At 37.7% G+C, this 16,795-nt stretch overlaps 2 protein-coding genes across 4 annotated transcripts; one reads left to right on the top strand and one right to left on the bottom strand.

Annotated features, from left to right (window-relative positions):
- Positions 1–18: 18 nt before the first annotated feature.
- LOC109075561 (28S ribosomal protein S29, mitochondrial-like) lies at positions 19–5,552 on the bottom strand. Its single transcript, XM_019091456.2, has 13 exons — positions 5,380–5,552; positions 5,064–5,105; positions 4,826–4,951; positions 3,788–3,889; positions 3,515–3,623; positions 3,335–3,427; positions 3,119–3,249; positions 2,673–2,753; positions 2,219–2,392; positions 2,031–2,090; positions 934–1,023; positions 594–711; positions 19–200 (listed from the first exon to the last, which is right to left on the bottom strand). Exons 2-13 carry the CDS (start codon positions 5,100–5,102, stop codon positions 115–117), a joined length of 1,209 nt encoding a protein of 402 aa, XP_018947001.1. The 5' UTR covers positions 5,103–5,105; positions 5,380–5,552; the 3' UTR covers positions 19–114.
- A 5-nt stretch (positions 5,553–5,557) lies between these two features.
- On the top strand, positions 5,558–16,792 carry LOC122139957 (histone-lysine N-methyltransferase ASH1L-like). 3 transcript variants are annotated; one of them, XM_042740690.1, is made up of 4 exons: positions 5,558–5,592; positions 6,480–6,567; positions 12,159–12,837; positions 13,533–16,792. In XM_042740690.1, the coding sequence occupies exons 3-4, from the start codon at positions 12,331–12,333 to the stop codon at positions 16,782–16,784; spliced, it is 3,759 nt and encodes a 1,252-aa protein (XP_042596624.1). In that variant the 5' UTR covers positions 5,558–5,592; positions 6,480–6,567; positions 12,159–12,330; the 3' UTR covers positions 16,785–16,792. The 3 variants fall into 3 exon arrangements, with proteins under 3 accessions (XP_042596624.1, XP_042596623.1, XP_042596622.1); XM_042740689.1 differs by lacking the exons at positions 5,558–5,592; positions 6,480–6,567 and adding an exon at positions 7,672–8,001; XM_042740688.1 differs by lacking the exons at positions 5,558–5,592; positions 6,480–6,567 and adding an exon at positions 7,672–8,159.
- The last annotated feature ends 3 nt before the right edge of the window (positions 16,793–16,795 follow it).

Here is a 16,795-nt window from a genome sequence, read left to right as displayed (position 1 = left end):
TAATAATAATAAAAAAACTTTTTTTTTCTAAATGATTTTATTATGAAAACGCTGCGTGCTTATACATTTATTGAATCCACATGATATACAGATGCAAGAGTTAGCAAATGTGCATTACAAGAAGGCACACAATCGTTCCAGGATGGACGGGTTTTTGTTGCTGAGGAAGATGAGCTCTTTCTTTCCTTCTTCAGATCGACCTGTTGGTAAAAGATAAATAATAAAAATGGATATCAAGTAACATGTTCCTGAAAGGTTATTCTGCCTTCAAGAACAAACCGTATTCTGTATTTTTTCTACTCTTTGTAGTACTGTACTTCTATAGTACTGTATTTACTCAGTTATTTACCCATTTTTTTTGTATTCATTTAATTTTAATTAATTGTTGTTGTTGTTTTTTTTACACTTGTTCTCTAAACATTTCCATAGACATCGTAGCACATTCTTTGCCCCGGCTTCCATTTCATCCAAAATCACTTGAATGGACATTAAATAATTATGAATGGTCAACTTGTAAACAGGAACTTCCTACATTTAATATGGCCTCATAAAAGCACTGCTCAGACTCCAGGCAAATAAATGCACAAGCTTACTGTGTGAATGCTGCAGCCAGTTGCGGTCTAAATAGTACAGATAGCAGCTCTCAAACTCCTTCTCATTGTAGTTGGACACAGAAACTGGCACAAAAGGTTCCATATTATCAAACCCCTCCTGAAAGACAGAAGGCATAAACAAAATGAGAGGAAGAAAGAGAAAGTGTGCAAATATATTGAGCATTTTTAACAAATCTATACAACACACACAACAGGTGCCTCTTTATTTTGATAATTCTTCAAAGTCTATTGTCAATGTAAAAAGGAAAACTAAACTCTGTTAACTTAAGGCATTTACTCTATAGTTTAATGAAAACAGACGTGTGTGAGGGCTGCTGACCTCTCCTAGCAGCTCACTGGGAAGGTAAGCAGACTGTGGCTTGAACAGAGAGCCGGTCTGAGACAAAGCTGTGAGAATGGCACCTCCGCTCTATGACAGAGAGCAATGTAAAGTAAAGAGAGAGTGAACAACTCACTGGGACTTAAATCTGTATTATAATATTAAAGGAAGAGCTCACCCTCAGGGCATCCAAGATGTAGACGCATTTGTTTCTTCATTGCAGATTTGGAGAAATTTAGCATTATATCACTTGCTTACCAATGGATCCTCTGCAGTGAATGGGTGCCGCCAGAATGAGTCCAAACAGCTGAGAAAAACACTGCAATAATTCACACAACTCCAGCCCATCAATGAATATCTTGTGCAGTGAAAAGCTGCATGTTTGTAAGAAACAAATCCCTCATAAACTGTCGCTTATGGCTAAAATAGGTCAAAATTGATAGCCTGAATGCACTGTAAGTCGCTTTGGATAAAAGCGTCTGCTAAATGCATAAATTTAATTTAATTTTAATTTAAAATACCAGTCCATAATCCATATTAATGCTTCCTCCAGTTTTATCCTTCCCCCGTTATCTTCTCAATTTTTTTTTTTTTTAACTGTTATAAACTGCTGGACTTTTTTTGTTTAATGGTACTTTGCTTTTGCAAATTCTGTTTTCATTCAAATGGTAAACTGTGTTTCTGCACATTTCTCTCCTGACTCAGATGAGATGACTTTTTCACTAGAGAAAGCAGTTTTTTAGGAATAGAGGACTCGTATTTTAGCTGGAAGCAACAGTTAAGGTAAAAATGTCTTAATTAAATATTTGTTTATTATAAACACAGCTTTTTACTTCACAAAATGTAAATGAATGTCCTGGAGTTGTGTCGATTACTGGATCGTTTAATCAGATGAACTCTTATTCTGACGGCACCCATTCAATGCAGAGGATCCATTGGTGAGCAAGTGATGTAATGCTAATTATCTCTAAATCTCTTTCAATATGGAAAAACTAATCTACATCTTGGGCGGCCTGAGGGAGAGCACATTTTTAGCAAATTCTCTTTTTTGGGTGAACTATTCTTTCAAGTTAGTGTTTTTTTTCTGATTGTTTTACCCAATTGTTTTTCATCATCTTCCTCACATTATGAATCAAAGTCAGTTCCTCTGGCTCACACTACATAAAAAGGAAATGAAAGCAGAATGTCAAACAAATGCAAAAAAATTATTTGATCAGAATACTAGAATTATGTAATTCATTTATTCATGTAGTTCATTTATTTTGGCTAATTTACATCAATATACCATAGTTCTGTCCTCCTTTTTAAGAGATGTTTTGCCCCACAGAGCATTTAATCCATCCACAGCCACAGCCAGTTTAAAGGCCCCCTCGCCCTCTGTGGCGCCCCCTGCCTGCAGCCTGAGCTCTCGCAGCACTGCGCCCACCACATCACTGCTGCTCTTCATGCGATTCACACCCTGTTCAATTTAAGTCAAATGATTAAAAATACAATCAACATTTATTAAAATAAAAAAAAATTGAATTTATATATACACACTAAAAACTAAAATAAAAGAAGAAGGTGACGATTAAAACTATAAGGAGTTAAGCCGGGCACACACTGTGCAAATTTTAATAGTCCTTTATGATTCATGATGATCATGTCACACTGTGGAATCACATATAGTCACTTTGAGGGAGTAGTGTAACTGAGGTAGTGTAATATTTACTATGATAAAGAAGATGAATAAAACTCACCTGATCAACAAGCTCCCCTAAAGGCTGCCCCTTTTCAGTTCTTTCTCTCTTTGTCCACACATACTGTTGTGTTGTCTTTATCTGCCGATTGATCAGATTGACATCAGAGCAGCTTAATAAATGATCCAATTGACCAAAATAATAAATAAGTGATAAATAAAAAACATCTCCTCACATATTGTGCATACCATGTATATATTGTGAAATTTTAATTTCTAGTTTTACCACTTTAAAATATTTGTAGACAACTTAAGCAAATATATTTTGTAAAAATAAATCACTGAATAAATAAATAAATAAAAATAAATAAATAAATATCAAAAATAAATAAATATTTATTTACATGGGCAAAACAATGTGATAAGGTGATTTACGCACAAAAAGCTACCACTTGCATACTTAAACTCACGTAAAGCCTAAAATACAAAAAACACACCAAGTTGTACCTTGGATAAAAAGCGTTCATTGGTGATTTTGAAGTTCTTTAGCCATTGGGATGCCTGGATTGGCTGGTCGAAGCGTGAGGGGCGGGAAGAAGATGGTAGCAGCTCTTTACAGTTCTTGACCCACAGATGAGCTACAGGGAAAACATCACAGCATCATCAGACTCCAAACTTCATATAACCTTACATTTTGATAGAATGAGTGTCAGTGGAGCTCACCATCGGATATATGCACGATCAGCCAGCCCTGAGTGTAGCAGTAGTGCAGGGCATGACTCAAACACATGGTCTTTCCAGTGCCTACATCTCCATCTAAAGCACACTGTCAAGGAATCAGTGTGGAAAAATATGCACAAAGTAAAACAGCTCACTGGATTGGAATTTTGTGTTTGAGGATACAGAGTATATAACGCAGCGGAGGCTTGCTGTAATCAGCCTTTTTAAGATATGAGATAAGCTCCAGCGCCGGCGGCCTCACCATCACGCAGCCTTCATTAAACGTTTTAATCTGAAACAAGAGCACAAGCATGCATTAGTCGTCCAGGCAACTTCAACCTCAAATCATGGCAATGGCATTTCTATTTGGACTATATTAAATCAAATCTAATGTTCTCCACACACACACACACACACACACACACACACACACATAATGCAGTACACTTTCCAAACCTGCAACTGGAAGCGTGGAGGCAGTCCATGAGGGAAGAGTTTTTGGATGTGAGCCGCGGGGAGCGTGTAGTACTGCCCAGTATGTCTTTCTGAATGGTACGTCTGAGAAAGGAAAGGGCAAGAAAGATTGAATGTAGTAAGATTTCCATAACATATTTTACACTCAGTTTCGAGGCGCAGTTAAACAGGTAAATATTTAAGTAATACATAAATTACCAAGCAAAGCAAAAAGATAAGATGCTCCAATCTAACATTTATAGAAAAAAAACTGCTTTATTTTACATTTGCATTTTATTTTTCCCCAAATACACTTTTCTATTTTCATTTTTCTGGATTCTGTTTTATGATGTATTACAAATTTATTATCAAAAATAGTGGTAATCAAATGCAAATGAATATAAACCTTTGACAATTTTTTATATATATTTATGTAATGAAATGTAATTGAAACTATTTTAATTTTTTTGGCAAACAATGTACTGCACAACAGAGGTTTACAGTTTAAACAGACAAAAATACAATAAAATTTATATATATATATATATATATATATATAAACTATTATTATTATGGCAATTATTTAATTAATTATTTCTTTATTTTTAGTGAAAGTCTGCTCAGTTATGCAAATTGCTTCATTTTGCATCAACCGGTGGACTTTTGACATCTCCAGGCTTTTGTTAAAACTACAGATCAAACAAAAAAAGGTGGGTATTGCCAAAATTAAATAAAAAAAATGCATTGTGTAACACCCAAGTTTATTGGAAAAGGGGAACCCCACAGACCCCCACCATCAATACCCCCCCCCCCCCCCTCTTTTTTTCTTCTTCTTTTTTTCTCTAGTCATGTACCACTGATTTTCTCATGGTCATACTGCAGAGAGAGCCGAGATTTATATAAAAAACAAAACAAAAAAAAAACCAACATCTCGCCAGTGGTGATTTATCCCTTTAAGGACAGCTTCATGCATAAGTATATTTGAAAGCTACTGATAAATGTCTATATAAGACAGTACAGTTTTTTTTTTTTTTGACATACAGGATCCTGCTCTGAAGTTCTGAAGACTGACAGCGGATTTTGTTCAGTTGATTCTGTTTCCACACCAACTGCTTCCAGCTGCTGGCCTCTGCTTTGGATTTGGAGATGCCTGAACTTCTGTGTTACCTGACAATGACATAATGATTATGAGTGATATATCCCGTTAAACGTTCTTAACTTAAATATACTTTGTGAATAATAAATATAAGACCATAAATGACAGGTGTATGACACTTACTGTTGGGCACAGTCGCGAGGACAGTTTGTGCAGATTCATGTTCTGAAACAAAAGCAAAGCAATTTGTACATTTGGCCAAAGAGGTTCTCTTAATGTAATCCGGTTGACCCTATGCCCATATTACAACTGTTAAACAAATAGCTGGTTATGCAAGTGACTATCTATGGAGAGTGATATATTTCCTAAATGAAAGGACGTGTATTTTTTATAATGTTAATCTCAGAGAGAGTGTCTGTTCATGATATCTGTCACCTTGCGAGAGATATGCTGTCTGAAAGCATGAAAGTGCATGAGGCATGACGCAGAAAAACCTCACCTCTAGAAAGAAAGTCGACAGATGCGAAGAAACCAACTTGTCAATAAAGAGTTACATGTAACTTGATAAGCACGGACTGCTGGTTGATGTGAACGGTCGTACTGTCACGGGCCACGGCCGATGGAAGTCGCCATCATTGTTTCAAAAGACGTCGGAAGTTACGTCATCACGTACATGACGGAGACGTATGACCAAGAGGTCAAGGCTTGGCTGGTAAGCGTCAGATATGAATCATGTGAATTAAATTAATACAGTATACGTAATATCTGTAATTACCATGACCTGTTAGCCTCTGCTGGTTGATAACTATAACGTTATGCTTCAGTATTTCTCCGCTGAGGACCGTTTAAAAGTAACGTTAGCAGCGTATTCTGAGGAAATACATATTTTTGCGTCTTTTACCCAGCGGTGTTGATTTAAACTAATATATTATTATTATCTTTTTGTGATATAGTGTGACAAAACTTTGTAAGTGCCTTTGTAAGGTTCGCTACTTTTTTTCTTTATTGTTGTACCTAAGTTAAACCCATTTTAAATTAAATTAAGTTACATAAAACTTATTACATATTATAAACTACGATAATATATCAACAAAGATATAAATAAACCATTTCCAGCTTTGCCCTATTAAGTTGTTCAAAACGGAAATAGAAAGACTTTGTTGTCATTGTATACAACGAAATTTGGAAAGATGTTCCTGTTGGTGTCAAAGATACAAACATATAGCAATTTACAAAGTAAAAAATAAACAATTAAGGATAAAAAGTAAAAAAAATAATAATAAGAGTTGGAGTGCAAATGCTCCCCTGAGGTGCATTTCAATATTGCACTATAGGCCTAGTTGACTGACAACAGTGTATAAAATATATTTTAAAAAAATAGGTAAATATCCCTTGTTTTTATATTTTCATTCTGCATAATTTGCAATTAAGTTGTATTTTTGTTAATTTGTGCTTTAATGTTTCAGTTTAGTGAGCCTTTCTATAGTTAGGTTTATAGTTACCAGTAGGTGACGTCAGTTGACTGTCTTTATGTGCATTATGACTGAGTCATTGTTTCATTAATTCAACTGATTCATCCAGAAACACTGATTTATTCAGGAAGGAAACACTGTGTGTTGCTTGGAGACCTGCAAAGTGACTTTAGGAGTATTTTCAGAGCAAAGATGGCAGTCTCCAAATACAGCAGGTAAACAACTTCTTCTGAAATTGTATCCTCAAGAGTTATTTTTTTGTTCAGAAATCAATGAACCTCAACCAAAGAAATCAACCTGTCATCACTTTTCCTTTACTTGAATGAAGTCAACGTTTGAAACAAAGGAGTATTATTACTGATCTGTTTTTTGTTAAAAAGGGAAATGTAATATTTGTCAGACCAAGTGCAACTCAAAACACCATTTCCTCTCATTTCCAGCTCATTTTCTATTTTTCTCATCTATTTTGAATATATAAACTTTTCAAAAAGAAAAAAATCTGTCATTTTTAATATGTTTGTGATTCCTTTTAATTGTATTTTTATGTAGCCTAGTTACCTTATTTGTGTTTATTTGTTAAATGTCATGAGAACTTTGTTTTGTATTTTTGTTACTCAATAAAATATAGGACTGAGATGAATGGGAATGCTAACACATGGCATTATCCAAGTACCGTAGACTTCCAAAGAGAGAAATGATAAATATAATTCACAACATGGTTGTAATCTAAATATAGCACCCGCTGTAAATCATCACGAAGTCTTTCCTCTGAAACATGCAATGCTTTCTCCTTTGAGTTTCAGCTATTAAGAATTTGTTGATAGTATAATTTGAACCTGCTGTTATTGTATGCGCTTGATTGAAAATCTATTTCAGATTTGGTAGATTATTGTTATTCATTATGAATTTAGTCGAACATGTGCATTACATAACTTGCATATATTTAAGATTCTTTTACAGCTTGTCAGTATATAGATATGAACTGTAATGATTGCACCACCACCTATAGGTCACTCGTAGTAAGAGAGCAGTTATGTTTCATGTTGTAATAAAACGTAATGCACGTAGCCTAAAGAAAAACAAAAATAGGTGTTGTCAGTAGATCGCATCAGTAATTTAAGAACCAAAGTCTAGGCACGAGATTTCCAGTTAGTGTTGATTTGCGTGCATAATATGAAATAAAATTATTGATACATGACAAAATATTAACACCTCGATAATAATAACGTGTTATCTTTAAACCGAACGACGCAGGTTGGCCCACAATTCAATTACATCATTGCTCATCATTTCAAAGTCGGCCATCTCGGGTTAGATTATCCACTATCATTTTCTCACACAGATTGTAATGATTATCACTGCTTTGATCCTAGTGTCGATAAAACAGCATCCGCTAGGGTGATAAGTGCGCGCGTCTGTTTACATTTCTCTTTTCTTGCGTTATTGGGGGGTAAATTTAGCTTAAGTTGCAGGCATCAGCTCAGTAACCGAACATACACAGCATGGTCATTGCTCTCCTCCGTCTCCCCTCATCGGTGAACTTGGGTTGTGGCTATTGGGTACACAATGTTCGACCATGCTTTTGATGTAAAACAACTGCGCAAGAGACGGATAGAAACAGGGGGGCGAAGAGAAGAAGAAGGGGGGACGTGAGTATCGTGTGGTGTTGCACAATGTTCATCTTCATGGGTCCTTCGCTTCGCGCAGTGGACACGCAACATCCCTCCATTTATCGTTTCAGCTCGTTGCGCACACTTGTAAATTAGCTGCTCGTTTTCTTGCGGTACGTCTTCTCTTTGCAGCTCGGGTAAGTCATTTTTCATTTCGTGAAGCGGTGTGGAAATGCTTATTGTTGTTTTCTCAAATCTCCGACTAGTTTACCAGCTCGTTTTCGGAGTGTACTCCCGTTGCTTAATAAAAAATGTAATTTGAAACGGGTTAGGCCCTCGCGCATGAATACGCACGACACTTTTTATCGTAAACATACGCGCGTGCGGTATCGCGCGTATACTATGTGAGCTATTCAAATAATAATAAAAGTAATAGGCGATAATAGATTGAAACCTGGCTCGCAGTCTCCCTATTCTATTTTTGCCACTTTCCCGACAACTTTATATCGATTCTACCTTCGCGCTGTAGATGACAGGATAGTATTGACTTTTTACTGGAAAAACTGTTTCTTCAAATTCTATTCTGTCTATAGCGAGAACTTATTACATCCTACTTGTTATGTCCCATCAATCAAGTCGTATTCACTCTGCATTGACATGCTGTGCTTGTCTGCTCCAGCCAACTAAAACATCATGGTCATGGACTCCTAATTATTCGCCCATATCGCTGTCATATTTTCATATAATGCTCTCGCTTTCTGCTATTTTTGGAGCACCCGGCTATATCTAGGTCACAGAGGAGCCTGTAGAATTGAAACAGCTTTATCCCTTTTGTATTTTCACATTTGTCAGATGGATTTGCGGGTTAAATCACAGTCAATTCTCTCAGTTTGCCCAGAGAAGCCTTAAATCTTGTCAGGGAGAAAAGCTTTGATGGATGAAGGGCAGGACTCAGTGATGTCATCTTGTTTTGCTACTCTAATGCACTTCAGACTACTGTATGCTACTTTCACATTGCACCGATTGACAATATTTGACTGAATCTGCTTGACAAGTGAAACAGAGGAAGAGCTTAACAGGTCTGCTTATAACTGACAAAAGCTGGTGTTAACCTGCATATTGTTTTCTCGAAGAAGACAGAAGACCCCATTGGGTTGCAGAGCATAAGATAACCGTTTGTAATGAGATAACATACACAAGCTGAAACATAGTGAAACCCAATAACTTCCTGGAGACTTATTGCACTTGACGCTGAAGGGTTGGATTGAGAGTACATTGGGTAAAGATCAATCAAACTGACACTGAAGAAAATTTGGGGAAAGGAAAATGCAAATTATTTCTAGATGATAGGAACAGTGATTTTTGTTTAGTTGATTTTCACGTGTGTGCAAAGATTTGTATCAGCAGCACCAAAACAGATTTTTAAGGAAGAGCATATGGTTTTGATTTACAGGGAAACAGTGAAGTATTTAACCGCTTAGTGTGGTCTGCTTTGGAAATGCTTTAGAGATATATTGTAAAAGAGAGAGCTAATTATATACCGAAAGGAAAGATTATGACCAAAAAGTAAATTAAAAGGAAGGACAGGGAAAAGGCAGAGAATGACGGGAAATAAAAACCTGCAGATGGAGGGAACACTGAAGCAGTACAAGAAAATGAATAATTATGGTAAATGCTGAAAAGTAGGCTTATGTCCCAGGGAGAGAAAGACCCTCAAACGTCCTTCTCACTTTGCGTCTGAACTGTGCTACTAATAGCCACAGAGCTCCCTCTTCACACACACACACACACACACATCATTGTACTTTGCTCTCTCTCCTCTCCTCGGGCCATTTTTCTTTTCAAGCGTTCCATTGGGATTGTTTTCTTAGCACCAAATCCTAAAGGAGGAGCTGAGAAGATTGCGCTCAGCAAGTGAAACACTGCTGAATTTTGTCTTCTTTATGAGAATTAGCAAAGACTGAAACAGCCTGCAGTGGGTGTTACTTTTACTAGCTAAACTCGGTCGCTAAAGCACTTCACGAAATGATTCAAGACAGGAGATAAGGGTGGAAAACTTTACCTCATGGTTAGGCGAGATTGTACAAGTGGATAGAAAGTTTATATTGGAAGTGCTTTGACAGGGCTACTGATGCTGGGCTTTATTAGCGTGTTCCTCCCTGCAGCCTGGAGGTCAGGCGCTGGATTTTATGGGTCCCCTGTGCAAGTTAACGCACTGAGGTCATCACGCGAAATCTTCCATAGAATGACCTCACTCTGTGTGGGAAAGCACCTGCCTTTCAGACAACTCAAAACAGAGTTTCAGCCAGCTTTTCGCAGTTGCTGGGGATTTTTATGTGGGTATGTCCTGTGGGAACTGGTCTATAGGAGATTAAGTTGCATCATGCTCTTCACCGTATCGTGTAGGTTAAAAGATTTGTATTGTAGATTAAGAGTTAACTTGAAAGTACTGTAGACACTACCTGGCTAACCTACTTCTCTTCACAGTTACTGTAAAGTTTCCTAGAGTTTAAATTGTTAGATAAAGTTAGATAAAGCTATCTGGATTTTTTAAAGATGAAGTCTTCATCTCACAATGGCGCATGAGACCATGCTGTCCTTCCATTACACCAAATTTGGAAATATTCTGAACTGTTCCGACAGGGGAACAAATGGAGAAACCACAATCAAGCTGCAAATGTGCATATCTTCGAGGAGCCGAGAGATTAATGCATTTCGACTGGGTTAAAAGTAGTAACAAGACATTCCTCACTTCTACATTAAAACTAAAAGGTTTTCTCTTCAGGTTCCAGTTGAAAAGTATTGTCAAAGTTGTAGCAGTAGGATAGTTGATGCATAAAATCTCATTTTTATTAACGGCATGGATTTAACAACTAGAACAGTCAGCAATTTCCTTTAAGATTGTTACCATTTTCATGTATTCTAATGATTGACCATACGTCAGTGGTTCTCAACCTTTTTGACTCTAAGGCCTCCAATTGTCCACAACAATATCGGAATGCCAGAGACTCCTGGTTTCTGTAAATTAAATGGCAGGATTTAAAAGTTTTAGTAGCCCTGGATATTCTTCAGGGTTTCTACTCTTTTTAACCAATGCATTTGTTTGACTTTTCCAGTTTGTATTTTACTGGTTAAAGATAAAATGATAACCTAATCACAACTTGACCTGATATTTTAGAGCTTGGAATAATTAAAAAATTCATATTCATCATAAAAATGCCCCTAGAGTTTTAAGATTTTATTAATTTATATGACATTTCCAGGTCTAGATACATCATGTATCCAGGATTTTCAAGACTGTGGCAACTCTGATTCGTCAAAGAAAATAAAATGGGTTCATTTAAAATAAGAAAAACATTTATAATATTTTAGTTGTTTTGTCTTATTTTAAATAGTTTTAAGTCATCCTGCGGCCTCCTTATTAGTTTGCTGAAGGCCCCTAGTGGGCCCTGAACCCGGTTGAGAACCACCAAAGCTGTAGGCTATAAAGCTGGTAACATCGTAAGATCTCTGACAGTGATGTTAATTAAATAGATTTAGTGTCCTTTAGTCTCAGTTTGTTCTAAATCATAGTTTAATGCTAAATTTGCAAATATTTATTTTATATGACAGTATACATTTTTGTATTTGGTTGCAATCAAACATCTACAAGTATCTACATGTGTTGAACAGATTAATTCAGAATAATTCCTCTATTCATAAGTTTTTATTTTATTATTTTTAAGTTTAGTAATCTTGCATCGTGGCAAATGAATTTTTTTTTAAAGACAGTATAACATGTCACACTACAGTACGTCTAATTCTAAAAGTATTTCATGCCAGCTACTCAATAACAGATTCCATTAGGATCTGAATCTGCATGTTCAGAGCCAGCTGCACATGCTTTGATAATCCATGCCTCTAAATTGAGCACTAAGTATTTGAACTAGTCAGTCACAGCAAAAGCTCAGGTAACTGGACAGTTGAGTGTAAAGTTGCATGCTTTTTGAGCAAGAATGTGTTTTGATCTGGGTAAATGTTGAAATGTGTGGCATTTTCTGTTGTACTGTCCGCATATCTTATCTTTTTACCATGTTGCAATTTTTTTTCCCTATTCATTTTTTTTTTAATGTCGTGTCACATTATGTGATACACATACACTGTCTGTGAGTAAACTGTGACTAATGTTTTCTCTTGCCTGTTTTTACTTTTTACAGCCCCTTCCATGGTACCAATACCTTATTATTTTCTCAAGTCAAGTGAGATGATAGAAGAATATTAAATAAGACTGAAAAACATAACATTACCTTTTCGCACAAGCTGAACATTAATTATTGACAAAACTTTGCCAAAGTACTTCTCCCATTCACATCTACTCTGAAAGTTCAAATGGATAAGAAAAAGCAAAAGACAACACCTAGACTGGATAAAGAAGAACACAATGAGAGGACAGAAGACAGGAAGAGAATGAGAAAAACCAAAGGGGCTGAACCAGAAGCTTCTCCAAAGAGTATTACAAGTGAAGTTAAGCAGCAGCAGCAGCCTAGTCTGGGGGAGTTAACAGATACAAAGTCTGACCAGTCAGATGGAAATTTGAGAATGAAAATAGGGGTTGGAGCGAAACGGACAAAGAAGCCCCCAAAGAGCCTTGAGAACTTCATATGCAGGCCCACAATCAGAATCTCTCAGAGGCTTGCACATGGAGATGGTCATAGTCCATGTGGAGGTGAAGTCTCCAGTTCTGAGATCAGAGTAGCCAAGCAGTCACATCTTGAGATTCAGAAAAAAGATAGGAACGATTGCATTTCTCCAAAAGCATCCACAAGGCTGAGTGTCCCACTTTCCACTTCATCCAGAAAAGCTGACTCTACACCAGTCATTACAGCCTCTAAAAAGGTAAGACTTTCTAAGTAAGCTTTCATTGTTTGTTTCTTTATGCCTAGTTTAAAAATATAGTGGCAAATGATTGATACTATTTCTGTCTGCATCTTGCCATTTTTAGCCACCAGTGGTTTACCATTTTTTATATCTATTTTTACATCCCCTCATTTTATCGCATGGTCTCTTTTTTTTTGCTCACTCAGATCTTATGTTCTCTTTGTTACTGTCATTATCACTTATCTTTTTGTACACTTAAAATATGCAGATGGAAGTCCTTCATCTGCACTCTGTTATCCATTTTGTCGATTCTTATGACCAGCAAACACTTACTGGAAAGACTAAAACTAAATGTATTTCTCCCATTTGTTTTATTTTTGCTCAAATGTCATGTGCCATGAGATTCTTCTAAAATCCTTGGATCATAGTACCATGTAGTGGTCAAACAAAAAAGAATAATAAATAAAAAATTAAATAAAAACCTTATTTACAATGACTCTTAGTGGCGTGTTATTTTAAGATGTTTGTGAAATAAAGTCCAAGCCTGTCAGAGCAATCATCTAATGAAGCCTGACAGATTTCCTCAAATTTATAGCTGTTCCAGACTGCCTTTGATTTAATTTTACCGGATATCCTTGAGTGACCTGAATGACTGAATATCTTCAAACATTTCCTGATGAATTCTGGTCAGCACATGTCCTCTCTTCCAACAGGCTCCATCAAAGCACTTGAGGAAGACTGACTCAAAGTCATTATTAACATCAGATGGACCTCCGCATGCAGTTCAACCACAGACAGATAGCAAAGTACCACTTTCAGATAGGATAACCTCCTCTACCTTGCTGAAGCAGACGTATTCACCTCCAGCTGCCCCTTCTCCACCTTCCTCATTACAACAGAACTCCAGTCCACAAGACAGCACCCAAGTTTTAAATGCTCAAAAAGAAAAGGGTGAAGATCTCCCAACTGGAGAAGCAATGACCTCCTCCCTCAGTTCACATGGTTCAAATGATGAAATGAATGCTCAGACATCTCAGCAGTCCTCTTCCAATATTGAAAATGACAGTGAAAGCACATCACTTCCAGTATCATGTGGTGAGAATTTAGAAAAGCAAGCTCCCTGCCCTCCAAAAAAAACTAGAATTAGGGAAAGTAATGTTTACAAGGTTTTAAATGCAAAAGAGAGAGAAGATGGAGATTCCGCATGTTCCAAAAACATGAGTAGCACCATAACTAACAGTAGGAGTAAGGAAAATGGTTTATTGCATCAGCAAAGTCCCTCTATCAAGACATCAATGCTCCTTACTGCTTCAGATGAATCTGCCGAATCAGCAACTCCTGAGAACAGCACTTGTACGCCAGAGTTACTATACAGCAGAGGAAGGAATAAGAAGTATACTGAAAGTGAAGTTATAGATGACACCAGAAAGATGACTGTGGAACCTACTCAAGCTGTTGCTGTCCAGCCAAAAGATGGCAGCAGGGTGGGGCATATCATTGACAAGAATAAGAAAAGAACTAGGCATAGTGCAAACCAGGACGAAGATGTGCAGTGTTCCTCTCAACCCCCTGGGTGTACAGATTCTCAGTTTAACAGTTATGTTCCAAGTGATGAGCCACCTTCACATCCCAAACAAGACGTCATGTCACAGAAGAAACAAAAAGCTGTTCAGATGACTAAGATGGAAAATCCGGGCGAGAAGATGGAGCTGTTGAAGACTGCTAATGTTAGTTCCACTGCCTGTAAAAAGATTCCACAAAAAATGAACCTTAAAAAAATTCCTTCCATTAAGTCATCAGAGGCATTGTCAACACAGCAGGGTAAATCAAGACAAGTTGGAAAACTTTCTAAATCTAAACAACTGCAAAATTCATCACCTAGATCAGAAACCTTTTCCTTTGAGCCCCCTCATAAGAAAAGGGGTCGTCCAAAAATGGCCAGGTTGGAAGAGACTCCTCAGGAAAGTAAGTCTCAAAAGTCCTCTACTAAATTCCCCATACTTGAACATGCAAAAATCCCTGATCCAGACAATGGCCTGAAAATCTCAAAACCAGCTCCCAAAACACTAGGTCAACCCAAACGTTCCATCTCTGTCCAGAAGAAGAGATCTAAATCACTAGACTCAGCATCAGTGAAGAGGGGTGCTGAAGGAAAACTCAAACCCTCCTTGTCTAAAGCTAGAGATGCTCAGATCAGCCGCAAACGAAACAGGTTGATAATGAAGACAGTAATCACAAATATCAATAAGATGAGAGTGAAGAAGAAGGATAAGGTACTTACACAGTTCCTTTCAGGGCAAAGCCAAAGTAACAAATCAGATTTTGCTCAGAAAGACAATGAAGGTGATGCAGATTGTTCAGTTTCAGATGGAACACACTCTTTATCCTCACTTGTTACCTCTTTTGGGGGAAAACTTGGTCCACAAATAAATATCAGCAAACGTGGAACTATCTACATAGGAAAAAGGAGAGGTCGTAAACCTAAAGCTCAAAGAGAAACTTCTGGTCAAGACTCTGAACAAGTTCTGGGTCAAAAGTCTCAGCAAGTCTTGACAGAGTCTTCTAATCATTTGAACTCTTGGTCCACCTCTGGTGAACATAGTCATTCATTTGATGGCCAGTCTCCTTTGTGCAGCTCTCCCTATTCATTTAAACATCTTGAGTCCCCTTCGCACACTCTTAGTTCTTTCCGAAGAAAGCTTCATCTTGGCAACCGTGAATATGATCAACATTCTGCTCCAAAGGTAACCAGTTCCCAAAAGGTTAAAGCATTGCACGAAGAGAAATCGAAACCTCCTTCCTCCTCACAAACTGCACCACGCCCTTCAGCCACATCCCAGTTAGGCTCTGTAAGGATTCAAGACCGTAGAACTACACACCTTGGACGATCAGTATTGATGGAGCAAGAAAGACTCAAATACAAGTGCCATAGAAAAGGTCATAATTGCTTCAGCCATGATAAGATTAGGGGACATAAACACAAATGTAAGAAGAAATATCTTCAACTCAGGGCTAAAAGGCAAGACCCAGCCTTCCTGGCAGAGATTGAGGAGTTAGTGGTCAGACTTAGTGAGATTCGTATTGTGCATCATATCTCATCACGAGGGCGTGGGGATGAAGCAAAATCTGGAAGGAAGAATGGGAAAGGGAAAGCTCATCCTCACGTTCTTCAATGTCTACCACAAAACCTTCATCATCCAGCCATGTTTCAAATCAACTTCAGTGGTTACTACTCCCCTCAGTCAGAATTATCTCGTGACTCTCTGCATTATGTCGGATTGGCAGATTTTAAGAGGAACAATGGGTGTCCCTCTCAACCAGGTGAACACATTGTCACACATTGCCCGGTAGTGCACAAACTTGGCTTTCCACTGTCAGGAGGCGGTTGTTACCATCCACCATACAAAATGCCACTCTCTACCACTTCACTTGGTTTTGGACTTTATAGGGGATACCCTCCATCTGCAACTATATACCCTTCGTCACCCTTTTTACCCTCTTATGTGCACCCCTACTCCAAAAATCCCATTTTAAGTCCATCAAAGTTCCATAAAAAGAAGCACAAGTTTCTGAGACGTGACTCTCTACTTTGTGGCGGGAAGCCACAGGGGACATATGCTAATGTAACATCTCATTCCCCTAGTGACTGGTTCAGTAGAAATAGCTGGCAAAGAGAAGACAACAGAGAGCAGGCTAGAGATAAAAGGTTTGTGGATGATAGGCTTAGAGAAAGAGAAGGAATAGAGGGTTTACTAGGACAAAGTAAGCTTGGAAAAGACCCTTTCAGAAGGGTTACACCCTCAAATCCCCCCTGCTCTTCTTCAACACCCTCAAAACAAGCAGACAAACACAAAACTTCACCACTTTCATATATAGGACCTGCACATCTGAGACCAGTATCAAAAGTTAGGTGGGCAGAGCATCAGCAGCCATGGAGGTGGAGAGAGAGCACTCAGGTAGGGTAGGGGAAGGGGGT

Source organism: Cyprinus carpio, chromosome B16, assembly GCF_018340385.1.
Source record: "Cyprinus carpio isolate SPL01 chromosome B16, ASM1834038v1, whole genome shotgun sequence".
NCBI classification, from domain to species: domain Eukaryota; kingdom Metazoa; phylum Chordata; class Actinopteri; order Cypriniformes; family Cyprinidae; genus Cyprinus; species Cyprinus carpio.
Note: the sequence above shows the minus strand (reverse complement) of the source record. Positions and strands in the feature narration are given on the sequence as shown.